The sequence below is a fragment of the Amphibalanus amphitrite genome, unplaced genomic scaffold (genome assembly GCF_019059575.1).
Source record: "Amphibalanus amphitrite isolate SeventyFive unplaced genomic scaffold, NRLGWU_Aamphi_draft 000047F_arrow, whole genome shotgun sequence".
NCBI lineage: Eukaryota > Metazoa > Arthropoda > Thecostraca > Balanomorpha > Balanidae > Amphibalanus > Amphibalanus amphitrite.
This window is the reverse complement of record NW_024881543.1, coordinates 738143-765369: the sequence shown is the minus strand read 5'-3', so window position 1 is coordinate 765369 and position 27227 is coordinate 738143. Positions and strand designations below refer to the sequence as shown.

At 47.7% G+C, this 27227-nt stretch overlaps 1 protein-coding gene across 25 annotated transcripts in view; it reads left to right on the top strand.

The window, feature by feature from the left end:
* LOC122377567 (sodium bicarbonate cotransporter 3-like) overlaps nt 1-27227 on the top strand; it is a 118736-nt gene that overhangs the window by 32688 nt on the left and 58821 nt on the right. For 6 of the 25 annotated variants that reach the window (XM_043357754.1, XM_043357737.1, XM_043357741.1 and 3 more), the window contains exon 1: nt 26147-26297. In XM_043357754.1, coding sequence (XP_043213689.1) covers nt 26233-26297 — 65 coding nt within the window. In that variant the 5' untranslated portion in view covers nt 26147-26232. Of the gene's footprint in view, nt 1-7826; nt 8009-11842; nt 11973-21435; nt 21644-23346; nt 23458-26145; nt 26298-27227 lie in introns of those variants that run through there. The other 19 variants (XM_043357752.1, XM_043357730.1, XM_043357718.1 and 16 more) reach the window with 8 other exon arrangements.

Sequence of the window (27227 nt, the reverse complement as noted above, 5' to 3'; positions counted from 1 at the left end):
TCTCGTCCACCTGGTGACTTTCTCTCGCCCCGTGGTTCTCGGAAGCTGACCTGACCCAGGTGTCAGCGCGGACGACCAGCTGACTGGGCCGTGGTGCACCTGTATCGCCCGTAAGTGGTTAAGGACGAATGTGTGGGCACTCGCTGACCTTGGCTGTCAGCGTACCGTCGCCGTATGTTTCGGCTGCGAACGGGGCAGATGTTGGATTGGCGAAACTTTTCGAATATTTAAGTGGTACTTTTGCGACTTTGCGGTTACACGGTCATCATCGATCATCCTGAAAAACGTTCCTGGCTTCCTGAAATACGTGGCCATCTCTGCTTCAACGTTGGCTGATTGATTTTTGATCTGCAGGTGGGTTGTTGGTGAATAACATTCACATTTCACTGTAAGAATACCGGTAGGGCCTGCGACTTGTAGGCATCTTCGTAGCAGGCTGGCCTTCATTGGAAGGTGCTGGAGGGTGGGAGCTGTCGCTCTCTTCATGGCTTATACTCTCCATGATATGACTGTCAGGACGGATGCGGCTGCTCAGTGTTGCAGAAGCGGAGGTGATGCTCTGGCGGAGGCGGAGGCGAGGCGATCCTTGAGAGGCCCCCCCTGATGCTGTCGCCGGGTGCCCATTTCAGCACCGGCACCTCTGCCGTCGCCGGGTGCACTCCGCTGTCCCGTCGCGCACGACTGCAGTGGTGAAGATGCCATGTGTCACTCCGTGTGTTCGCGATAATCCTATGCTTATTTGGAGGCCGGCTGACTTTGCCCGTTGATGCATAGTGATTTTACGGACGGAACGCATCTGCTGGTGAGTTCACTTACGAAACTAAAATGATGTCCGCGGAAAACCCAAGAGAGCATAATTTTGACTATTCCATGAGAGAACGGAGTTAACTTTTCCCCGGGGCCTTCCTCCGAGTGCAGTGGCGTGTCGCCAGACTGGCCCATCAGGCTGTCGGCAGACGCATTTAGCTCTGTCCAGGTGCAGTGGGCTGTCGACGTGCATCAGTGGGTGGTGCTGGGACGCAGCAGACGCAATTCCCTCCTCCCTCCGTGCGATTTTCTCTCCCCCCTCTCTCTCTCTCTCTCTCTCTCTCTCTCTCTCTCTCTCTCCCTCTCCCGCGCGAATCCCTCCTCTCTCCCCTATGGAGACGCTAGAGCTTAGTGCGTGTGATGAGCGAATCGACCGACCTGGGGTGCGACGAGCCGCCGCGATCCAACCGTAAAGCAGCCACGAACCGGTGCGGTGTGGCTCAGTGAGCGAGTTAACAGAAGCTCTTCCCCAGGGTTATCTTCTCCGCGGGATGTGTGACCGTGTCGTATCGCCAACCGGTGATTCCGGGAGCGGGACGCCTCGGACATCAGTGGTGTCCGTGATGGGTTTGACTCGGCGACCCGGAGGTCTGATACCCGCAGAGACTGCGCTGCTGGGCCTGAAGGAGATATAGGCTGCATTGGTGTACCTAAACGTATTGCTGGAAGATAGCCGAGGGACGCTATTTTGTTTGATATTAAACTGGCAGCGTAATTGAATGATTAAATGACAAACTGGTGCATTGTAATAGAAAGTTTCAGGTAAAGGAGTCTGTTCAATCTGGGCGGAACAAATTGGATCGGTTTCAAGTCAAAGAATGTTATTGATATGGCCTTTGTGGACTGCATCCTGTTTGCAATAATTGCTCAAAAACAAAAATTGCGATGATTATTTCACATAGTCGGTAGCTATTAAACTTAACATTATTTATGTGTAAAATGAAGCTTTACTCTACCCATCCAGAACTATCCACCGTTGAGTGTTTTGATAAGACATATGTAGAGGATTCTTCATGGCTCCGAGTGGAAGATAAGGATATCTTTTCCAAGCGGGTTACTGAAAAACCGAGCGACGAAGGAGCGAGGTTTTTTCTGTAACACGCGAGGAAAAGATATCCGATCTTCCACGAGTGAGCCATGAGGAATCCTATATCTTTCTATGTTGAGGTTTATTCTTAATTAATAAAATATGATATTTAAATGCATTCATATATGTAAAAATAGATTCAGAGTAGTTTGTTCTTATTTGATAAGTTTCATCCATAAACAATGTCGTTCGGTTATTGACCCATCATCACTTGAACTCTTGATTTTTCGCTACGAACCCTCGAGACCTTATCTTTGCATCTCAGAGGGATGCAGAGATAACAAATTCTTATCTTTGCATTTCAGAGGAGTGCGAGATAGAAATATCCCTGCACTGTAGACCCAATGGCAAATAAACCTCAACTAGAAAGATATGGTATCTCTCATCTTGTGATGACATAACACACATAGTTTTTTTCGACCACACAGTCTGGATTCCCCTGACCTGTCGGCCAGGTGGGGTGAGCCCGTGGCGACAATCGGCGGCGGTCCACGCCTCGGGCGGCCGACGGCGCCTCGAATTGACCGGTGGAGCCGTCGGGCGGTTAAAGCGGCGCCCGAGTTGCGCCAATATCCGGTCGTGGCGATCCGCTCCGCGCTGCGCGGCTCCGTCCTGTCGGTCCCATGACACGGGGTGATGCACGCACTGCGGGTGGTAGGCGGATGTGCCGGCCTCCCGGTCCGGTCCGGCCGGCAGCCCGGCGGCCGCGGCTGGTGCCCGGCGGTACAGTCTATCCGCAGGCGGCAGCGCCGCCGGTGTACTGCGGGATAGTCTAACTGCAGGCGTTCATAGCTGCAGTACGGCGCCTGCTGTCGGATACCGTTTATGCGGAGGCGGCAATTTGTAGCTTTTAAAGTAGCGATCGCATGATGATATTTCTTGTCAGTGCGATAAATCCTGTTGTTGACAAGGTCCTGCCCATTACAGTATCGCTCGTGGGCGATAGATGGCCGCTCTCCGATTTAGAAGCCGCTGTTTGTCCTTCACATGTAGCCACAACTGTCGCATCTGACCTTCGCCACGGCCGTTCGATCTCGCTGTCAGCATCGGACCTGCCATGGACTGCGCAGAGCGCAGCTCGTAGTGAAATACAGTCGCCGATATACAGCACTGAATATTGCATACGAGCGTTGTGAGAGATCTTGTGCTGTAAACGTACGCTCGGCGCATAATCTGCAGGCGTCCCCGACGGTAGTATTTCAGTCCATTCATGACATGCGAGATGGACATGTCGCGCTGTGTCCGGGCAAGGACGCCGAGGCAGATGTTCGTGTGCACAATACGCCTGCACACGCCTGTACACGTGAACATGTGTATTGCTATCAACAGGTGAGCAGGTGTCGTAAGTGTTTTGGCTGGCGGAGCTGTCAGAGTGTCAATGCGTTGACTGCAGGCTGTAGAAGGGAGAAATATGAGCGTGAAAACGTTAAATGATGTATATTTTCCTCCCAAGGGTATGCTGCGGACTGCAACATGCTTGGGCGCTGCCGTAAGGTAATGCCTATGGTGCATTTAAAATGGGGTTTGCCGATTGTTGCGGACGTTTCATCTGAGGCTGATATGCTGCTGGAAGCCATGGAAGCGTCTCAGCATCTTTTATAAGCAACTGCCGGCTCAAAAGGGAGAGCAAATGAATGTATTCATCAGGTGACCTCGCCTCGGCGTACCCATGGCTGTCTAATCCATTGATCATGCATGCGGCTTTCCTTGCAATCTAGACATATTCAGTGATTAACATCTTTTACGCTTCTCTCATGTCCCTGTTTAGTTATCTCAGCATTCGGAGCTGAAAGGTTCGTTAAAACATTTCACTTTCGGTTGCGCTAATGTTGCTAGCTTCCAAATTATATCTAACCAGAGACCACAATTGAAGACGATGGATCTCATCAAAATACAGGTTGTCTTCCTATGTACTGACTCATGTCCCTGCAACAGCCAAGTTCTCGAAGATTCGGTGACTCATGGTATGTGTTCGGAGACGTCGCGTGATTGTCGTCAATCGATGCCCATCGCCGCGTTTCCGAGGTCGACTGCCTAGCTGACCGTCAGTTACATCGAGCCAATAAAGCTGGTGATCTGGGGGTCTAACTGGCCGTACGATTGGGACGCGGACGGCTGACCGTCGCCGCCCGGCTAGTGGATACTGATGGCTGGCTATTAGTCGGACTGTCATCATGGAACGTTCTGCGTCATTTTTTATTGGTTCGAGTGATTCTGTCGCAGCTACGTCGCAGCATATTTGTAATTCATGACATCTATTAGTCATACCAATAATGGCTGCGCCATTTATAAGAGTTTCTCAAAGGATGGGTTTGTCCAGGTACATGCAAATTTTGTACTTCAGATGAACTACGCAGGCTGTGCAGATTTACCTTAGTGCGATGGCCGCTAAACAAAAGCAAGGATAGGTCGTCTTCTAATCTTAATGCTTGAAATGTTACGACACATTCGCACCACCTAACGGAAGCGGAAATGAAAATCCTGTAGTGTGTTTTTGTGGAAGATATTTACATTAATGTTGTCCAAAACTTTCATAGCTGGAGCTTCATAGCCAACATATTTTTCTTACAGATATTGAATTAACTACGTCTTACTGAAGTCACGGAAACTGCTTTGGAAACCCAGCTCTACTCTAAGCTCACAAACCAATGACATGCAACTGGAGATCAACTCCTTCAAAGGTGGCTGCTGATGTCAGTTGCACTGTTTGAGATTGGCGAGAAGCCTGTGGTTTTCATGTTTGAATGCCATCTTATTTGTCCGTGGTTTCGGTGCATAGCATGGCCCCGTCGCTCCTCTTCAGTTATTTCTCTGGTTTCAAACGTCTCCACCGCTCGCGGATTGTGTTACAGCCCGCAGCAGGTTTTTGTTCCCGGCAACTCTGTGCATGTAGGCACAAGGGGGATGCTGGATAAACATTTGCCTAACAACCGCAACCACTATCTACTCCGTTGCATAATGTATTAGTGTGACAGATGCAAACGAATTTGATTGGTTATGGTTTCGTAGTGAGTGCTGGTTGTTTTGAATATAATGCATTATAAACTCGTTTTCTTCATGATTAGAAGTCACATTATATTGACTTCAGGATGGACATTGGACATAAGGGACAAGCCTGAGTTTTTATTATTCCTCCTTATGTTCTTCATTTATCCCTTATTCTTCAACGAAGCAGTTGTAGTATTATAAAACTTGCCATATTTGGAGGTTGAAAACATTTCTAGCTAGTCGGTCAACTTATATTGTTGTTTAACGATTATCCTCATTTTATGCTTGTCGCCGCTCGTCAGAAAGTCACAACTATCTAACGACTAATGTTCCTCCCTGTCAGGCTCCGTCCCATTATGAAGCTGAAAGATGAGGGGAGCGGTTACAAATGAAACTGCTATCTTGGACTAGGTTGTAAATCAGCTTTCGCCAAAGAGCTTCTCATTTCTTGTATGGCCTCATTTCAAAATACGTGCATGCTTCTCAGTTTGCATTAGCCCTTTCAATGGAATTTCCTTGGCTATCCATGTATGTTTCACGAGAATAATGCCCTTTTTCATCCAATACAACATTATTTTATCAAAATATAAATATTAAGTCGAAAGTGAAAACGGCATTTTCTTTATTTTGCGAACGCCGGTCTGACCAATGCACCTACGCCGATGTTTTCACCTCTGCCATTGAAGAGTAGCACTACCTTAGCTTCATACCTCGTGCATGAACCAGGATCTCTAGGTATCACCTTGTTTTTAGCCGTGCCGGACTGTTGGTACTTCACGGTTTTCGTTCGGCTCGCTCCGCTCCCCGTTAGGAGTTGAACACTGCAAGTACCACCAGTAGCGTCCGGCTCCGGGTCCGCAGATTTAGCCTCGCCGACGGCCTATTTTGGTCTAATGACGTCATACCTCTTGTAGAATGATGTTTCAGAAGGTATTTGTTCTAATATGAAAAGCATGAAGCATCTGTGCTTAAACTTTTTTTTTGACGCGCGAAAGAGATGGCGTTGCGATGACAAAATACTGTAGGCATGCAAATTCTTGCAGTGCTTGCAGATGCCGAAACTTCCTTTGGGTTTGATTCTCGCTTAATTCGTGGTTCTGCGATGCTTAAATGCGCGATTCATGACTTACACAATGTGAATGTATTAATGGTTTATGAGCAATCCACGAAAAGTGAAGCGCTTCTTCCATGCTGACTGGAGCGCCTTATTATGCTCCAGCATAGATAACATAATCATGTTATCATGTTATCTATGGCTCCAGCAATGTCTGGTTGAACACCTGGTCCTTAAGTCAACTAACTCATCGTTGTCGGCGGCTGTATCCTGATCGTCTCATAACGTATTGCACAATGATCAAAGATGAATCGCCAGCGTCCCCAGAGTCGGATGGCGCTCCGATGCTGCTCGTTCTAACCGCTCTGACGAATTCATGGGCCGAGTAGTCGGTGTCGTATACCGTCTGCCTTTCTCCAGGGGTGTCTTGGAGACATGAGATGGCTTATGTTGGTCGTCATGTCCAGAACATGCTGAGCTGCTGCATTGACGTCACACTGATGACCTTCAAGTCACCCAGCGATCGCATCTTGCGATTTACAGCTGACATATGGGTGTGAACTGTCGTCAAACCTTACTCGACATGATTATGTATGGTGTGCTGAGGCCTCACATGTATCTTCGATTTGCATATCTTCTACGCATGTGAAGTATGCTTAGAACAAATTTGTCGCTCTAGTTTCCGACCCAACTTGTTCACACAAGGTGCTTCACCTTGCTTTACTATTTTCCGACCTAACTGCATACATACATTACAAGCCTTTTCTGAGATAAATTTGACCACCATAAAATTCCACCAGCATGACCATCACCATTGAGAAAAGTCCGTGGAACTTGTGTGGTCCGATGTTGTACGCAGCAGGGGCCTGCATTTCCAAAAAGAGATCCATCACACAAAGGGTCGCAGCACAATAATGTACACAGTTATTTATGCGTTGCAGGGGCCTCTGCATCTGGAAGGAGATCCAGTGAACGGTTCAGATATCGGGCAAGATCAGAGGGGCCAGCGTGACCTGTCAAGGTCCTCAGGGGCCGTGTCATGTAGCAGAATCGGGGCCCCTTGACCGGACAGCCCAGTAGGGTCACTTGGCGAAACCGCCTACATACATGCGCATGCTTTGCAAATCCTCGTTGACCTGAGCTCTAGCTGTTTTTGGAGCGAGTCGTGGCCCTCATTTGCGTTCTATCGCGCTCTAGTTCGTCTCTCATGTTCATGGTCCTTCTCTGAATATCGAATCATGTGTTTGTCTTGTGTCTCGTACGGAATCATGTGTCTTGTACGGTTTTCCGTTCATATTTTCCATGGTCAGTTGAAAATCTTCATTGCCCTTTTGTGCGTCTGTGGCCACCCATTTCCCACAATGGTTTCTAGCTACGCCAAATCACTATCGCATCGAGTTCTGGAGATCGGCGCTAATAATTCCAGGAACCGTCTAACTATAGATGACTGAACTCGGAGCAGTCTGGGCGGCTGCGGCCACCACCCAAACAGCCGGTTAATAATTCATGCCTGCTCTGAGCATCAGTTGTGAGCGTGTACGGCCCGCCTCCGGCCTTCAGATAACCGCACGGTGGCTCACGTACTATGCTAATGACACCGATCGCCATAGTATGCTAATGGCCGGCTCTGGACGGGTCACTCCGCGCCGAGACGAGGTGGCGAATTTGTAAGCGAGCATGTCCCCCGATAAGTCTCGGCTGGACGTCATGGTCGCATATCGGCGGCACGCATCACCCGTTCGGAGAAAGCCATTGCCGATGGCTGGCCGGCCGGCTCGGCAAACAGCCTCTGAATTCCATCGCCCTGGGGCGGCTAGCGTCGAACAGCGGCGGCGCGGCGGCGCGCGGGGCGCGGGGCGGGCCTCCTGGCCGGCCGGCCGGTCGGCCCGCAGAGGAGGCCCATATGCAAACGAAGGCAGTCTGCAGGGGAACGAGAGCCGGCCGCTGGTGCGCGCCACCAGTCTACCTCTGTACTGAGGCAGATGAGGGGGGCTGGTCCCGACCCTACCTGCCGCCACACAGCACTGCCGTCACTGGTCCTGTCATCCGGCCGGACACGCACTGAACATCAGGTTAGTTGGCTCATCGAATGAGGAGTGAGAATTAATTAGTGAGAAGTGTCAGCTGGAGAGATTGGGACTGTTGATTACCTCCAGCCGTTTGCCAGGGCTGGATTGTATGACAGGGTCTTTTTAACAACGTGACAGACGCCAGATACCCTGGCAGCCCCAGGATGTGACGTTTCTTGTTAGTTTACCGAAGATCGGTTCGTAGGCCATCCCGAGGTAGTACTTCCTGTCAAATGTTTTATAACAATCATACCTAACTAAAACGGTCGCTGATGATGGATTCAGTGCTTGTTCATGCCAGTAAACGCACCACACAGTGTGGTGGCGCTTGTTAAAAGTTTTCCAAATAAAGTTCAAAGCATTTTATTGCGCGCAACATATTACGCTGTATAGAGAAAACTCTTCGGCTCTGCGTGGCACGCATGCAGTTGGCAACATTTCTATAAAGTTTTTTTTTTTTTGCAAATGACTGTGTTTTATTCGTTTGTCTTTTTAGAGCAGCTCATTTCCAGGTACGTTATTAGAGAACCAACAAGAAGCTCCTTTTTTCTGGGAGAACATTATTTGTTGAAGTTACATTTGCTGTCCTACCGACTTTTATTGTCACTTTGTTGTCAAGAGGAACGCTACTTCCTCGAAATACGAAACGAACACCTCATTTGTCTTTCTTTTTACAAAGCGCCTGTAAGGAATGCTGAATAAGATTGTTCAGTACTTTTGATGTTTCTTACGAGTCCCACTTCTCAGTTAGTCGCAAGGCCTGCGTTGCAGTCGCTTTTTACCTGGTTTGTGTGGCATGTCGTGCATCGTTTGATCAATCATCTTTTTTCGGGCCGTCGGTGAATCAGTTATTTTTGTTGCTTAATTAGTGTAAAATTGATTTTTTTTTCACTTATGTTGACGAAAAACGCTGCCACCGCAAAATTATAATGCTATTTTGTTACGGAGCGAGCGAAGCGAGCGGAGTCTCATACTGAATTAACCCGCGCCCCGTAGGGCTACCGGCGGACCCTACCACCCGTAGGGGGGGGGGGGGCGTTTCGGCCCCCCCTAAGATCTCGGAAATTTACCGGCCGATTTTCAAGATTCAAACGGTGTTCGATAGCCCCACCGGGGAACTACCTTGTGACCGACTTTTATTGACCTAGGTCAAACCGATGACGTCACAGGTCAGGTCAAAGGTCAGATTTTCACCGTTCACAGGCATTTCAAGAAATGTGTTGTGAAATCGAGTAAATTGGTAAATTATTGAAAACCATCGATGGGACATTGTTCGTCCAACACATACTTCGCTATCTGAGGTCACTTACACCAGGTCAGGTCACAGAGGTCAGGTCACTGGGGGTCACAATATGAAAGTGTCGTGTGATACATGTTTTATGGTCCATTCTACATGACAAATGCAATTATGTGGGTCAGGCAGCCTTTGGGACCAGCCTAGGTCACGTTTTGGTGAAGGTCAGGTCAAGGTCAGGTCAAATTAGGTCAAATTTCAAAGTTGATATTTTGGCATAAAATGGGTATCCATTCGATGCAGCTCGTCACGGGGAGTCCAATGGTGGTCTTTGTTTTACCCTACGTGGCCTAGAATTGCAAAAAATTGAGTTTGAAAATTTGACGTCATCATTTTTGAACAGTTTTTTCGCTATAACTTGGCCAAAAAACGAGGTATCGATCTAAAATTTGGTATGTAGATAGAAGACGGTAGGTACTATCACATATCTTCCGGTTTTTTCGAAACTCAAAAAACTTTCTGGATTTTTCGGCTAATATATCCAAAAAATTGCATTTTTGATTTTTGGGGGTCAAAACTCGAAAATTTCAAAAATCCGAGATAGCAGTTTTGTAGCCCTGTCAATTCTACAACTTTTATGTGTCGATCATTTTTCTGTATCTTCAAAGCTGTAGGCCTGACAGCTCTTCTCGCGAAGGTCTTTTTTCGGTCGAAAATGGCAGAACATGACGTCATTCTGACGTCATTTGTGGCCAACCTATCATAGCCTCTGGAAAAATTTTTGATCACAATGTGTAAAATTGATGCCCGGAGGGGTCCTGAAAGTTTGGTGGCGATATCTCTAGCCGTTTAGGAGATATCGACGGAAAAGGACAGGGGGGGCCGTTTCGGCCCCCCCCCCCTACGGGGCGCGGGTTAAGGGAAAATCCTGAGTATGAGCGGCCGGCCGGCCGGCCGGCCGGCCGGCCGTGGGGACGCTTTTCAAAAGCTAATATCTTAGGAACGGGACATCCGATTGACAAGCGGTCTTCTTTACTGAATGTCACTTGGACGTAAAAGTTATGTGGTGTGATGGCCACCATGCGTTCTTGCCAACCATCGCACGTGGCGCGTGGTAAAGTTGGACATTTTTTAAGAACCCCAAAAATTGCAACCTCAATAACGGCACAACGGTTGGGCCGATTGAATTGAAACTCGGTACACAGTTAGGTCTGCATCAGATAATTCATCTGCATGTGTTAAGGCTTAGGTGCTACAGCACGTGCGCACGTGCAGGGGGCGCTCCCAGATCTCGAGAACGGCTTGGCCGATTGCGCTCAAATTTGGTACACGGTTGGGGACCAGTTAGTAGGGTGCCGTGCAAAAGTCAGTTTGGACCCATTTTGCACGTGCGCACGTGCAGGGTGCCGCTTCCAGATCTCGAGAACGGCTAGGCCGATTGCGCTGAAATTTGGCATATCGCTAAAGACCGGTTAGTAGGGTGCAGTGCACAAGTTAGTTGGAGGTACCCCCTCGCAATTTCGCACGTGCAAGGCCCACCCTCTCGCTCGCTCCGTTAGTCGCCCCAAAAGGCGTTATACTGGTTCTATTAGTGGAAAATCGCCATAGCTAAGTAGAGTCCCGAAAACTGATCAATAACTAAATACCGTTTTACCAAACACGTCTGCCATAGTTCAACTGCCTAAAAATGATTTTTTTCCATTCAGATCCTGATCTTTACCTGTTAATTCGCTGAGCGCCTGCCGCCTCCAACTTTTACTTCCTAAACGTTATTTTAAAGTGTGTGTTTTTTTACAGTCTGGGTGACGTCTGCCAGACGCGTCCTTTTTCTGAGATAACACTGTCAGCCAGCACACATTGCACAGTCTTCCACGGTACTGACTAGCAATCATGGTTCTCACTGCGCTACTCACATTTTTGTGACATATTTCCTCACTGGTCTGGTGAAACCTTTTCACTCGCCTACTTCTGGGGTCAGTGACCACTTGTTCGTCCATATTGCGAAATTACGACGGATCGCCGATCCTTGAAGCAGTTGGAAGTCATCACCTGACTGGCTTTAGTAGATCAGTCACACAGTCAGTAACCCGGTGGAACGATTCGAGCGGGCGGAAATGATGACCAGCACTGTAAACGAGAACAATCAACAGAATAAACACATTACGGCCTCTGAGCGTTGCTAACACAGACAGGAGGTACACGAGGTCGCAACTTTGTGTCAGTTTCTTCCGATATAGGAAAATAGCCGACGCATGGAGTAGGGCTGAGTTCTAAGACGTCGGCTGTTTTTGTTCCTTTCCAGCACCAATTAGCGTCTGTATCAGACCACTGCGTGTTTCGGCTCAGTTCGGTCCTGTTTGTCGTCTTTTCGGACGTCTGTGGTGACAGTCACACCCCTCCACGCCGACTGTTTCTCGTTTCTGGACGATTGTGACGGCTATTCCGTACTGACCACGACCACGCGTGACCGGCGTGTGCTCTCCGGGTCTGAAGGTGCCGCTCCTGGTAGGGGGCAGTGAGGGAGGGGCGTGACGTAGATCGTCACACGCCCGCCGTCTGACGTCGTGATGCTGCGCGTGTGATGGTCGGCCGGATGGGGGGGACTGGCGGTCAGTAGTTGGTGGGGACCCGTGGTGAGCGCATCGGACCTGTGGAGCTTCATCCGTCCCAGTTGGAGAACACATTGGCTCGGGAGACTTCAGCCGTCTGAGCCTGCTCGTCCAACCTGCACAGGTAATCGAGGACTTCGGTTATTTTACCTTTCTAATAACATAGGCAAAAACTGGTATGGTGAAAACTGTTTGGTTTTTACACATCTTATGGCCATGTGTATTGTGAATTGTCTGTCGAATAGCTGGTCGATGTTTGTGATCGGTACGCGGGGATGGCTTCCAGTCTTTGCAGCCCCAGCTGTCCGGTGCCTTGCGCTTCTGGTCACTTCTTCTGAAATGGGTTCCGAGGTGAACTTAGCGGCTATAGTGAGCTTGGAAATGGTCTACCTCTTACTCTTTTGAGATTACCTTTGGTGATTGATATTACTGTTCATTGCTCTGGCTCTGGCTTAAACATCACCTTTGGTGATGTTTAAAAAAATGTGCTATTCTTTTTAAGGTCTAGTTGACTAGTTTCATCTTCAACTACCATCATTATTTTTAATTGCTACCTCCCCTTTAAGCCTCGGAGCCTCCTGACATTCCAAAGTCCTTAGGCTTTAAAATTTCGTCGTAACAGGCATTTCTACAAAATATAGGGACCTACCGAAAGGCCCATTGCAGATTTATGTCAATGTGAAGCGGCTTGTGGACTTCCTAGATTTCACTTTGGGCGCTTTCTCCCCGAATCGTGACCGGGGAACATCTTTGATGAAAAATGCATGGCTCTTATTCATTTACCAAAGTCCTTTCTCTACTTGTAATGCTTGTATACCTACTTACCTGAAAAATGACGAGTGCCGAGAGAGACCGGTGAGACAATTGGCTTGCTCAACCACAAACAGGTACGCCACAGTGGTCGAGTCCGTTCCGTTAAAAAGGTAGCGTTCTGATAGTACAGGTCGCACTCGCCACTCAGCCGGTCACCGCGGAGGTGATGGCCCTTTTGGGCTTCGATCCACCAGTGTAGTGTCTCTGACCGCCAGCCCGGACAAGGTGATATGAACAAGGATGTGGAATGTGGATGGACTGGTCCTGTGGGTAGAGAGAATTGTTATCTGCAGCCTGCAGGCTCAATAGGTATAAATGTAATGAATAGTCTTGCCATCTGAGCTTTGGTAGCTTGGAAAGACGTATTTCAGATCTTGGTATGGTCGAAACATTTTTTGTGGAATATACCTACAGGAATACATTTCATGGAATATGGAATAAGTACCAAAGTTATCGAACTGCATTTTTAAAAGTTTTTAGTCAATATTTCTTGAAGACGCGGACCATGAGACTTGGAAGCTCAGGATGCATTGTTCCGAGAGAGCTAGGCTGTCAAAACACTTGGCTGCTTGGGCGCCCTAACATTGTTGGCTACACTAGCGCCACCTGAGGCTGCACCGCTGCTGGTCAGCGCGCCCTGGTGGCGCTCAGCTGAACCTGCTGCCCAGGGTTCGTGCATAATGCACTGTGCATTACGTAAAATGGTAATGAACAACATGGAATCTGATTAAGATTTACATGGGCTAGACGCTAGCCCTGTCGACATGAATATTTTCATGTCAGCCAGATGCACCTGCGCGCCACCACTGATAGTGCCGTGGACTCGTGAAACTATTGGTGCACAACATGCCCAGTAGGTGGCTCTTCAGTCGCGTGGTGCTTCGGTGGACCTGGACAGTCATGGGGGTTTGAGAAGCGACATTCAACAAGGCGCACGGGCGTTAGCGAATTGAGAAAATAATGGTATGACAGTCATGGTAACTTGTAAGGTCGCAAAGCCAATTCTAAGTGGTTATGTGTCTTGGCTATTGACTCTATTTAGTGCGCAGTTTGAGCATTAGAGGACCTGACGCAACCAGGGCAATTTGAGGCATGCACAGCATAAAAGTGATTATTGTTATCGGCTGAATGATTGAAGAAAATAGCTGTACAGCCTCATAGTGGAAGACGACCAGCAATATCCTCCGGGCCCATCTTGCCCAGAGGCTGATAGTTTCCACCAGCAAAATAATTCATCCTTCGCGTATCTTTCGAAAAAAAGAATGCCTATTGGCTACGCTTTACCGCAGCCCCCGTTCACGAGCTTCAGAATTCCTTTACCGTGACGTCATCACGGCGCATGAATTTTCCTTCACCCATAGAAATGCATGCAAAGCATGGTGTGTTTCAGACGGGCTAAGGAGAAATCTAAGGCCTACATGTGTTCAAAAGACGTACCACTAAGCCAATGGATTCGTCTCATTACGATAAATGGGGTTGAAATCGAAACATTCGGCCTATATTTATCTAAAATGGGCCAATCAAATGGTCCCTGCAACTCATAATGAAGGATTTCCTCTGCGTTGAAAAATTTGTTTCAAGTGTTTTTTCATCAGCGACAGGGGAAATCCTTCATAATTGCTACCAGATTACTACCATATTCCCTCGCATTTCTGTTGCGCATTGCCTCACAAATCGGAGTTTTGTGAAGTTCATATTAATTTAATTGTCATATTTTGACTGATTTTGGCGATTTTCAATTATTTCAACGCAGCATGGATCAGATAGCTCTCATAGTTTGCTGAAGAATGTGGCTTTTGCTTGGTTATTTTCAAGTTATCTGGACCGGATTGATGTGTGCTGGTGAATGAGATGGTTCAAAAGCATTATTTGATGTTTTTCAATGTGCATAAGCCATAACATCCCTTTCATACGCTGAAGTTTTAATAGCTTCTCAGTCTCTGTCATTTTCCTGAAATATTGGTGTAGATATATCAGTACCTTCTCAGAGGTACCTGCCTTCTGCTGGATGAATATTTAATTGGTTGGACGAAATGGACAGGTAGCCTTATGATAATGTAATGTGAAATCTTGTTTCTATAAAACTTTGAAAATGAAGTTCTAATTATTCATATGTGCATACATTTTTGATGACTAAGACAGTTTTCCACAAGAGTAGAAAATGTGGGAAAGTCTATCAAATAACACATTCTGAAGGCTCAATGCTGACAGAGTGCTGCCTCAAAGAATAACTGACTTGCTGGGTTACGAATATTTCTTTATTTTAATTTTCAAATGTAATGTACAATACATTGCAGTGAAATAACAAAATAGTGCATTAAAATAGTATTGGCGACGATCAAACAACACGTGCGCCATTGATGTCTGCAAAAATTGCTACCAGATTGCTACCAAATCCGTGACGTAGCTACGGCGCCTTTATTTCCCTAGTGAACCAACCTGAGTAGTAAAGTAATCTTGCGCTTTACCCTCGCCGGACCTATTGGTTTTCTACATACGCGCCGGCCGAGGGGGGAGGCGGGTATGACCCCCCTCGCCGTTTCGCCCCTGGTGTAGGTAGCGCGTCGCGGAAAAACGAGCGTGTGTGCCGTTACGAGACGCAGAGACTGATACCCGATTTTAAGGTCCTAGATCAACCGGTGACCTCTGAGGTCAGGTCAAGTGCCCCCAGGTACGGTTATGTTTTTGGTGAATAACTTCGCAAAAACGGCCGCAGAGCCGCGATTTTGGCAGCATCGTATTGCCTCGCTCAGGCGCGTCAAATGATATACTTTTTGTTTGGGTGAGGTCAACTTAGGGTGTTGACCTCAGGTCACGGTCAGATCAGCGCCCCCAGGTCACGAAGTTGGTCGAAGGAGGTCATGTTGAATATCATTCGATTCGGCAGGTCTTCCTAAGTAGCTCAATTTGATCCGGAGTTACTGACGAAAAACTAATATGACCCAAATGCCGTCATAAATGACGTCACGCAAGGCCAGCATTTCAAAAGTGACGCATCTGGCCTTGCAAGGAGTGCATCAAATCACGATTCTGTGTGATTGAGATAGTTGGAGATCGTTCCCGGCGCCAGAAAAGCAGTTATCATTTTTCCCCATTGACATTATGGTGATGTCACGAAAATGACCGGACCTTATATGACCTTTAGGGAAAGTCCGAGATATACAAGCTGTGAGACTCGTAATGGATACTAGATCCTGGAAGTTCCCTGTTCCTGGAAGTTCATTTCCCTGTGCCAGCTCCTCTGGCAGTGAGGGCGTTGCGAAGTTGCGACATCTGAAGACCGTGCAGAGATTCACTTATGACGTCATAGGTCAGTGACCTGACCTGACCCGAAAATGCGGTTGGTGTCAAAACATTTGGCTTGAATCAAAGGTCAGGTATGCCAAGTTTCAGCTTTCTAGATCGCCAGTGTGTTCGGAGCTATCGCGAAAAAAAAACTATGGGGGCGGCAACCCCCCCTTGGTCGGCGAGGGTTAATGCTTCGCGTTAATTAAAGTGTCCTTGCAGATTGCTGGATACCACAAAGTTATCGTTGTTCAAAGAAGACAGTGGTTTTAATTCAAAGTTTTATTTATTACGGAGCGAGCGAAGCGAGCGGAGTCTTACGTAGAATAACGGAAATTTCTGAGTATGAGCGGCCGGCCGGCCGGCCGTGCGGACGCTTTTACGAGGCTTATATCTCAGCAACCACTTGACCGATTTACATGCGGTAATTTTTGTAGGGTAGCTTCATTCCTTCTACCAAGTATTGGACTATTCCCCATGCATGTGGGTGACCCCTTATGCACGTGCCACGTGCAAAACGAAGAGGTGTCACTTTTCTAATTGTTGCAATATCTCGGTAACTACTTGGCCGATTGCGCTGAAAGTTGGCATGTAGGTAGGCACCCACTAGGCACTGCATATCAATGTGTCAGAGTTGGGGTGCTGCTGCACGTGCGCACGTGCAGGGGTCGTTTCCAGATCTCGAGAACGGCTGGACCGATGGCGCTCAAATTTGGTACACAGTTAGGGACCAGTTAGTAGGGTGCCGTGCACAAGTCAGTTGGGACCCATTTTGCACGTGCGCACGTGCAGGGTGCCGCTTCCAGATCTCGAGAACGGCTGGGCCGATTGTGCTCAAATTTGGCACATCGCTAGAGACCGGTTGGTAAGGTGCCGTGCACAAGTCAGTTGGAGGTACCCCCTCGAAATTTCGCACGTGCAAGGCCCACCCTCTCGCTCGCTCCGTTAGTCGCCCCAAAAGGCGTTATACTGGTTACTAGTTGCTACATGGCAAGGAAAAATTTGTTTCCTCCTGAAATAATTTTGTTTGATTTAGAATCTGCTGTGCTTGCTGCGTAGTTACAGCATCGCTCACACATTTATAAAAAATATGCGTATTCTCTGGCAGTCTGGCCAGCGCTGCCAAATCATATTTACGGCATTGGTAAGATTGGGCCCGTAAGTGTTACCTATTCCTGGCAGCGGGATGTGCTCATATGCCTGACTATAAGCGCTATTTAACTGCTTTTTAATTGTTATGGGTGGGACTTGAGAGTGAGACTAGCGTCACATTTTACCTTGTTAATGTCTATTATTAACATATAGCTATTTTGTAGTCATTTATATTATCGATGATTTCACTTTTCATTTTTCATGTTCCGCTCATATTTCCTTTTTCCCTAACCCTCTCCGGATTGTGATCGCAACTGCTAATAGTTAGCAAGTCGCTAATCGACATTCATTTAAAGTCAAACAACGCGTTCAATTACCCATTTACGCCTGTACTGAATCGCCAATTTGGATCTTATCACAGCACGCTGTGGTGTTTGACATACTAATCATAATTTCATCAAAACATAATGACATCAAATTGGATGATCTTATTGAGGAAATTTTCCTGTGCACCTAAAACCCGCTAATGTAAATGGCCCAATTTTCACCATTCTGACTAAACGCAACACGGTGTCTCAGTTATCTTTAACACATGTTCCCGAGTATTTTAGAGCATTGTCTGAGCGTTGCAGTGGTGCGTGCTGTTGCGTCACTCGCCGTTCCCCACCATCAGTCCCCCTCCCTCTGCCTCCCGCCCGGCTCCGCTCGCGCGCACGTCCCGTTTCGCCGCGTGTGATTGACAAACTGACAAGCGACACGATGAAGACGTCGGTCGTCAACTGTCACCGGTTCAGTCCGACGCCGTACCTGCGGCCCGGTGTCGTCTGTGACCTCAGCTAATTACCTCTGAAACTAGGACAGACAATTGACGCGTCTGAAACAATCGCTTCATTGTCTGCAGTTCGAGTTTGATAGTGTCGCCGCCGTGACTCATATGCTACAATGCTACACGACCAGGAAAATGATGTCCTGAAAGTGCTTTTGATGTGTATCGCAATGGTCGGAGCTAGCAGTTGACGTACGGAACAGCGAAAAAGGCGCAAAAAAGATGCGCCTTGCACGCGTCCAGTCCGGTGTCTGAATAAGTTTGATATAATTGTAGCGCTGCCGTGATTCACTTGGAAAGTCCGTAATTCTTTGAGAGTTCGCCTGGTTTCAATATCTTTTTTCACCGTGTGTTTTCCTTGTATTCTCCTGTGCGTCTGCCTTCAATGCTCGCACCTTCGCTTGTTTTGTAGCTGGGTCTTCTTACACTCCTTTCTTATCGGACGATGCTATGCAATCGGAATTCGTTTTTTTTTTTTTTTTAGTTCGAGCTCAAATTCTTGCCTTTAGACCATGTGGTAGCATTGCCGACGTGCCGTGATTTTGTCGTAGTGCCATTCTATGAATCATTCGCTAAAATTATCACCTTAAAATCTGATATCTAAAACTACATAACCGGTCAACATTTGAATACACCGCGTGCGAATAGGCCACTTCTTGTGCGCCCACATTGGTCATGCAAATAAGGGCTGGTGAAAAAGGAATTTAACTGCGAAAATTGTCCAGAAGATCGTAGTACATTATGACCCCACACAATATGTATGAACCATTATTTGTGTATACTTCACATTGTTTAGGCCTATTTAACCGTAACTATTCGGTAACCTTATTTTGACCTTGTCCTGAGGATCCATGGCACCGTTTCCTGATCATGCAGCTAATGTCCAAAAAAGTTTGTGACATTTTACCGCATTTATTCGCCATTGTAAGTGGTCCACTTTATTCCACATTCCGTGCACGAAGTGTGTTATTTTTGCGGATGGTCGAAGGACGATGTTATCGCCGTGGGACGGTGGGACGAGCGTTCTTTAGGGTAATTAGGCCGCCACTGCCATGACTGAAACGCCACCATGACAGGACAACAGGCTTAGCAGTATGCTGCTAACGCTACACATACCCATAGTACTGCCTATAGTACTAGCTTATATAGTACAATATCTTTCAGTAAGTTTGTATGGTCCACAGCAGAAAGTAAACTCACTTTTCACTTGCAACTTTTGTTTAAGATGACAATGAGGTTATCTGATGTCCCGCGCCATTCCTTTCGAATTTGCTGAGCTCGGAAATGCCGGACATTGTAGGGATGCATGTTTCGACCGTGACATACTTGTGAAGAGTTCGAGGATGTTTATCGTTGCATTCAATGTTCTGATGATTCTTATTTCTTCAACTTAAATCGTAGCTTTATTTACTGTTTTTATACATCGAGATTGGTAATGGACTTTATTTTGAGAAGATTGAGTTTTTTTTTGCAGCCTGTGGGATTAATTGCCGAAATCGGTTGTGGAATGCGGAGCCTTTGGTGGCGCTAATTCATTGCCAGATGGATCAGTGTTCATGCAATGATATGCATGTGTTATCGTGAACATTGAACGTTGAAAACATGTTTTTATTGTGAACATGGAACGGTAAAAGTGAAAGACTCCGAAATATCAAAGTCAATGTTGCCGATAAAATTTGGTGCAACTATGCATACGTAATGCGCTCTTGCATAAACGATGCACATGATAAATGCGATACAGATGTTAGTCAGCTGTTGCGACCGTAAGCTTGAAATGATAAGCGAAACACAGCTTATTTCTCCCGCTTTATACCGCATTGGCTAATTCCAATGTGGTATGTCATAAGTAAGCATTCAGGTTGAAAGCTGTCTATAAAACTTGCTCTGCCCACATTAGAAATTCTAATTTAGAATGTCTTGCAGAGGCAATGCTGCAAATTGAGAGTATTTTTTTCTAGACATCATCAGCGATGCCATTAAACTGTTCAGCCTAAAATGTTCATTTGAACGGCATCTGTTGCCCACAGTGGGTCACTATACTCATTATTTCGCTTTTCTTTAACGTTTTTCGTACTGTGATAAGGCATTAATCATTAATGAAATTTCATTGCTGCCTGTCTCAAATAAATTACGAAACTACTAATTTTGACAGGCAACTTAATTTTGTGGTTGCATGAGCCCAGCTCCAAATCATGCTAAATTTTGTTTGAAGTGGCGTGATTACAGTGGCGTACCCAGGAATTTGCGAAGGACCAGGGCGTCGACTGGAGGGGCGCCAACACTGGACAGAGGGGCGCCACCCACCATCATCTAGGAGCGCGACGCTATCGATTGGAGGGGCGCCAATACTGGACACCAAACACCGAACAGAGCTTTGTGAAGTTGAGCATTTGTTGCGAACAATAGAATCATTGCCTGCTCTTTTATACCATGTCGGTGGAAAAGAAATAGCCTTGAAACACTGGTGTTCTTTGGAACTTCCTGGTTCTTTTTTCCTCATACGTACGAGGCGGTTAGGCCGAACAAACAGCCGCCAACTGACCGACTTACAAAATATATCGTTATGTAAACCAACTGCTTATCAACGGACGACAACCAACAGCGTGTTTTGCTTTCATGTACCTTTGTTACTAATACATATATGCATGTTTTGCTCCTCGCTAGTCGAGATATTTATCGTAGATAATGGTCTTTACGTGGAAATAGTTACGCTATTTATTTATACCGAAATCCCAATAAATCAAGACTCGACAGGCATTGCAGTGTCTTTGTCTATCGTTTACCACTTTGCCATATTCTTCTGAATACACCTTACGAACCTACTGAATATGTACGCAATACGCATGGCTGTAGAGCCAAAAGCATTATGATAAATAAAACTAACATAATTGAAAAATGCCGACAAATGACCGGCCCTGTCGACTGATGTGATCGGTTAGTAATTCTCCCAAAGCCATCACAGTGTTAATGTCTCTGGCCAGTTCCCTCTGAGCTCAGTGCGCCTGGCGTCCCTGGCGCTAGGGCCTTGCTGGTGCTGAGGAGCGTGCCGTCAGTGGCGCCGCCGCCCTCCCATCGCCCGAGGGTGTCACGTGCGGCCGGCCGGCATAGGCGGTGCCAGGTCGGGCAGCTGGGAGGGTACCAAATCCATGGAGCTGATTGTAATGTACGCTTTTGTCGAACATTTATTTGCAGTTAAGACTCACGCAAAGGTGTTTCCCCATCAGCAAAGCACCGACAGCTCGGGAACTGAATCCATATCCGCCCCTGCACGGCGGGAGTCTGCCGCGTGGATAAACTGGATCCAGTCCGTCCACAGTCCTATTTACTGAGGGAGCTATCCGAATTCGCCTCATCCATGCGGTTTTTTACGAAGTGTAGGCATACTAATTGTTTTTTTTTCAGACATGTGGGTTAGAATTTGGCTATAAATCTAATGTTAAAGGTGGATTTGCCAGGTCCCAGCTTAATATCAATGATGGCACAACTCCTTTTATGATATATCGTTGACCTGATTCTCAACCATTGGTGATAGTATGGTCTTTTACTGAAAAGCATCTCTCCTTGTTTTCAGGTTGGAAACTGCTGGCGGTTTCCGATCGCACCAACAGTCACGGTTACAAGTGCGACAGAGGTAGACAGCGCTCCGTTCCACCCTGAGAGCGCGTGTTTCATCTACGACCGCGGTGACCACCGCCCAACGAATCCACCATGGTGATGGGAGCCGCCAACAAGCTGCTGGAGCCGGCCAAGGCCTTCATCGATGCCGTCCGAGAGCCCTGGTGAGTGTTCTGGGCTCCCTTGGCTCAGAGTTGGGGTTAGGTGGGGACTGGGCAGGGAACACCACACCGCCCGCCCTCTACATTACCACCAAGCGCCTCATTATTTTGTTGCAATTTATCCTTGAATTGGTCACCAGTACAGTATAGTTCTTGTTGGTGCAGTGCTAAGGAATACGATTCTTCCGCTACAAAATCTGACCGTTGATCCTCCTTCCAGCGTCATTAACGGTAAACTGAGCTCAATGAAGCATAAATAGGCTAACGGATTAGTTCAACTGTCAGCCTTGAAACTGTAGTTTGAAACCCGGAAACATATGCTTTGATGAGCTTCACCATTGTGCCCATTTTAATTAGCTAGTAAAAGTTGTCCGTGGATCCCAAGTCTAAAAGGCGAGTAAAGTATTTACTTATTAAAGCCATACGCAACGTTTCTCCTCGTTTTCGCCTCCACCTATCTACATATGATCTGTCGCTCAGCACCATCCACTGATTGGGTTGCCGCATGGCCCAGTTTCATCTTCTCGGAAGTCGAGTATACCGACCTTCCTGGCTGAATATCTCGCATCACATTCTCGCAGTGCCGCATCCCGTGTCTCCAGAGACGCGGCCGTCTCCTTCGATTACTCTGGTTTTGCCTCACACTCTGACCGTGTCTCTACGACCACGTGCCTCAGTGGTGCCTCACCGGCGCCGGGGCGCGGGTGAGACAACCTTCGCGTGCCGCGGAGCGTCGTGTAAGGAAAACGGCCGCCGCGCCACCCCTTTCTCCTGGTGTGGGGCGTCTTTTCCAGCGCGGTGCCCCCCGTCGATCACGGGAGCGGCCGTTAGCGGGCCGACCGTTACTGGACGGGGGCCGCCTGTGCGGTGACACCGCACCCGCCGACAAATTCGCCCGAAAACCGCCCCGGGAATGCGCGGAAAACCGCGCTCAAAAAGCGGCTATCTTCACTGCATGCACGGGCGACGGGCGTGAGGGGCACGAGGAATGTGGTCCGACGATTGTTCATAGTGTACGGCACGGTTATCAGCGACGGTGCTGTAAAAGAAGACTGAGGACTTAAATGGCCCATTTTTCATTGCAACAATCGGGTGATAGCGTACACGGTGATTTGACGTGTGATAAGAGGGAAATGTAGGTACGATGGAGGAGCAGTGTGGACGTAGAACGGAGAAACGACACGGATAAATAATGCGATCAGTTTGCCGCCGGGGCTGGACGATTGACGAACACGCTATGGTAAATGATCAAACGTTTGATCGCATTTGCCAGGGAGCATTATGTTCTACGGACTGATTTGATGTCATCGGAGTAGATGCATTGATTTTCGGGCGCACTCTACGAGCGAGCTGACGCTCCCGCTCGTAGTACGCCGTTCATATTGTGTACTCGACGCCGGTGCTAGTGTCACAAGGCTGTAAAGTTGTGCCACTCCTATCTACGGCCACTGAGGTCGCGTTACCTCTATATTCCGTGAGCGCTGCCGTCAGACAGCAATAAATTCTTATGTCATAAACCCCCGCCGTAGTTGATCAAAGATAGCACCAGATTTGGCGTCAATCTGCCATTCGTTCGCAGACAATTGTATGCGCTTAGTTTAATGTTCATTGCTGCCGGCGCCGCGGGTCGTGGGTGGTCAGGGTACAAAGTGTGGCTGCAGATAGGTGGAGGGAGGGCCCCCGGGACCGTGCGGGCCCTCAGATGGCCCCCGGCCTCCCACCCCGGCGGCCGAGAGCCCAGTGAACGCGCAGCCGCTCACGATGTGGTCTAACATCCGCAACTGGTCCAGCAACCTGGTCGGCGGGGCCTCCAAAAGGTAGGGCGATACAGTGTTAATAATCTGATTGAGGGATCCACATTGCACGCATCACCATACTCCTGTTTATTTATTTATCCTGTTTATGAGAAAGATTTTTGCTGAGGTGAATTGCGTGCTCCAGTATTTTCGTGCATTCATAATCCATACGTTGCCTCATGGTAGTGGCGCAATCACAAGTGGTTGGAATGTCTCGCATTTGAGTTGTCTCTTCTTTTCTGTTTACCTTTTCAGCGGTCCAAAAAAAAAAAATGTTTTTTACCTGCAGGTAAATAGCACGGCCTTCCCCTGGACTTAGGGCAGAATGAATAATGCCGATACGAAAAGAAAGCAACATCGCTTGTAAAACGTAGGTATGCGTTTCTAAATGAAATACCTTATTAAATGTGATTAAAATTGGTGTGAATAGGCATGCATATATTTTCCTCTTGCATTTCTTGGCAAAACCTACCGGAAGAAGCGTACTCGTTTCAAAAGTGTGCCGGGCTTTCTAAATGCGAGGGTTTTCCCTTAACGTACCTATCAAGGTAAACTTGGGCGGTGTTTTATTTTAAGTCGTTTTGTAGGCACGCAATGAGCGTGTGTGCATGTGCTTATTTTAGATCTAACATCCAAATATCATGAGCTACTAAAGATCTCGCAAGTCATTTGATTTTAACCAGATACACGCATGCGATACACGGATGATTTTCATAATTGCTCGCAGTGGCTTTTGGCGTTCTGTAAAGAGCATCAAAAATTTACTATCACTGACCACCAAACTGGTCTGCGTGTGAGTACTTGTAACGGTTGAGTGCACTGATCCGATCTGGTCTAACGGCTTTCTGTGCAGTTGGTATACGAGCTCCACCGCTTCTTGGTAGATTGAGACGGAAAACCGCTGTAGGTCGCCCCAAGAACGGGTCTGACCGTGTCACCGGGCGTCCCATGGGAAGGGAGTGGTCCTCACAAGGTCAGAGGACGACGCCCGGCTGGCGGCGCCCGCGCTGCAACAGATTGCGCTCCACAAAAATGCACGGAAATCACCGATGGAAGCTTCCGAGCCGTGTACAGGTATGGGGAACTATACGCACTGGTGATATAAGCCTTCTGGATCTTAAGCCTTATGAGTCAATCTCTGCGGGCTTCACGCAGAGGAGGGCTCGTCGACAGAGGGGTTTATCCATGAAACATCATTGAAAAAGTGAAGCTTACGCCTATCAAGGACAATTGGTCATTACGATTACTGTGAACCTGATCGGTTGGAAAAATTCAGCCGTATTATTGGATAACAGGTCTGATTAGGTCGGTGCCATTATTATCTGCTGGGACCACGTTTTTGTTCCATGTTATTATCCGAACTGGCACTGCAAAGATGCAACTCAAGTAGGTATTGTCGCCCTTGCTGGGCACCTTGAGGCTCATTAGCGGACTTTTTGTACGTCAGTACTGGACAAAGTCGAGCTTATCTGAGCTCAGAATGGTTACGAAGCTTACTAGACGACCTTCTGACTTGGCACTGTGTTTTTACGTGAAATTACCGTATGAATTGGAGCATGCACATTGCACATTGCACATACCGCATAATGTTCCAGGGGAAAACATTGTATATTTGTAAGTTACAACTCTGCAATCTCAAGTTTTTGGTTTATTATTAAAACGGTATCAATGACCTCTATTCAGCCGACCATGAAAGTCACTTTACTGCGAAACTGCCGCATTTCAGAAGGGCAGCACTGAAATTGAATTGCATTCCAAAGTATAAGTAACGCTCAATGGTCGAAGGTGCTTACATTTGCTCGTCCTCGCCCTACATTGATATGCATTTTACCTGGCGTGCAAATAATTATGCATCCATGTTTGAGCCTGCTAAATTATTATCGTTTTTTATTATTAAATTTCTTTTTTCAGCAAAAAATTTAAAGTCCTTATTAATGCTCAGCGTCATGTCATACATCAAGGCACATCATCGATCAAAATCTAGTCTTTTGCCGGAGATGATTTTTTTATTTATTGGGTGCGATTACCCAGCCGCAGTAGGGAGTTGAATTTTCTGGAGATTACCGCTGGAGGTTAAGCTTACCATCAAGCATTCCCACTGGCAGACGAACATGCTCTCCCAGCCAATTTCACCATTCCTCCTTTGCAACCAGCGCAGTTCACTGCTCAACTCCTTGGGCGATGTATGCCAGGGCTGTAAACCATTCCTGGCATTTCAGCGAGCTTCCAAGTGTTTTGCAGGCCCTCAATAATGCTGTCATCGCTGGCCATCGTGCGGCAAGTTTGCCATGATTGTGGAGATGACCGTGGCTGGTAGTCTTCTTCCCGAGTGTTGCCATGCTCTCATCATTTGCATGCATCCCCGATGGCCGTCCTGTCTGGCGTGTCCGGTCCCCGAGCTGGGCCGGCCGCCTGCAGGGGTCCTTCCACATTGGAGGTCGGAGTCGGGACGATCGATGCTGCGGCCTGAGAGTTACTCCGCGCTGCAGCACCACCGGCCGGCCTGTCCTGTCCCCTGATAGAGGGTACACCGGCGGCTGGGAGGGCCGCCGCTGCGGTCAGCCAGAGGCCATGCCGCCGCTGCATGGGGAAAGGACGCCGAATCCAGTTCTCCCAGTCGAGACTGGTGGGAAGCAGCGCGGTCACCTTAGGAGCCGCGACGGTGGCGCCGCCAGTCGAGCGCAGACGGAACTGGCCAGGCGGCTGACCGCCTCCGTTCGGTGTCAGTGTTGGCGCGACGTACTGACCGGTGGCACGTGGATTTGAACACTGAGCAGCACCTCCAACACCGCAACCATGTCGCACGCACTGTCGTACTTCAAGACGAAGCTGATGACGCCGTACACGGCCGTCAACCAAGTGTATGTACCGATCGCATGCTGGAGGGGTGGTGAGGGGCGGCCGCCGGCCGGGCCGGGGCAAATGTCAGATCTGTCACTGGGTGCATGGGGGTGTTAAATGGACGACGGGGGGGGGGGCGGCTGTAGTGCGACCTGTGTTTTGTGACTTCTTCATGGCCTCGGCATAGTTTTGACGAGCTCGCTGGCGGGAGAAAAAACATGAATACTGATAAAATGTTAATGCATTCATTTTATTCGATAAAATGCAAAGTACATACCTATACCTATGCCGAAAATGCTTTCACATTCAGTTTTACGCAGACTTTTCTCCTAACCGTCCTACGCTGTCATTGAAATAAGTGTTTTATAAATCATGTAATGAATTATTGTCATTTTGACGTTTAATTGAAGATATTGCATGACATAGCACTGCCACTAGTTTGTCCTGTAATAAGCGCATTCCATCCTCATTTTCTCCCAAGTTGTGTGGTCCCGAATACCGACCCCTGCGGCACATCAGTCAGCTGACTCGAGGGTCTGCAACTCTCGAGATTCGCATCGATCCACCAAAGTCATGGCCGCCCAGCTCACGAACTCTTTCCGCGCTCCTGTAACTCTACAAGTATTGGAACTATGCAATGATAAGTTTCGGACGCCCCTGCACTCCTGCAGTGATTCTTCATTGAGCTATATAGTAATGATCTCACAGCAAAAATGTATATCGATCGTGCGGTGTTCCTACGGTCGTCACGGTCAGTGGAGGGTGCTTAGCAAGCATATAACGACTCTTCACTTCTACGGTGATCCTATATAACAATAGAATGATCTTACGTTGGTCATAAAGTGATCATATCGAAATGATCTGTCCACCCTGTAGCAGCCTTCATATAATTGTATTGTGATTCAGATCTGAAACCGACGTGTTTCTATGGAAAATGTAAAATAAAATCA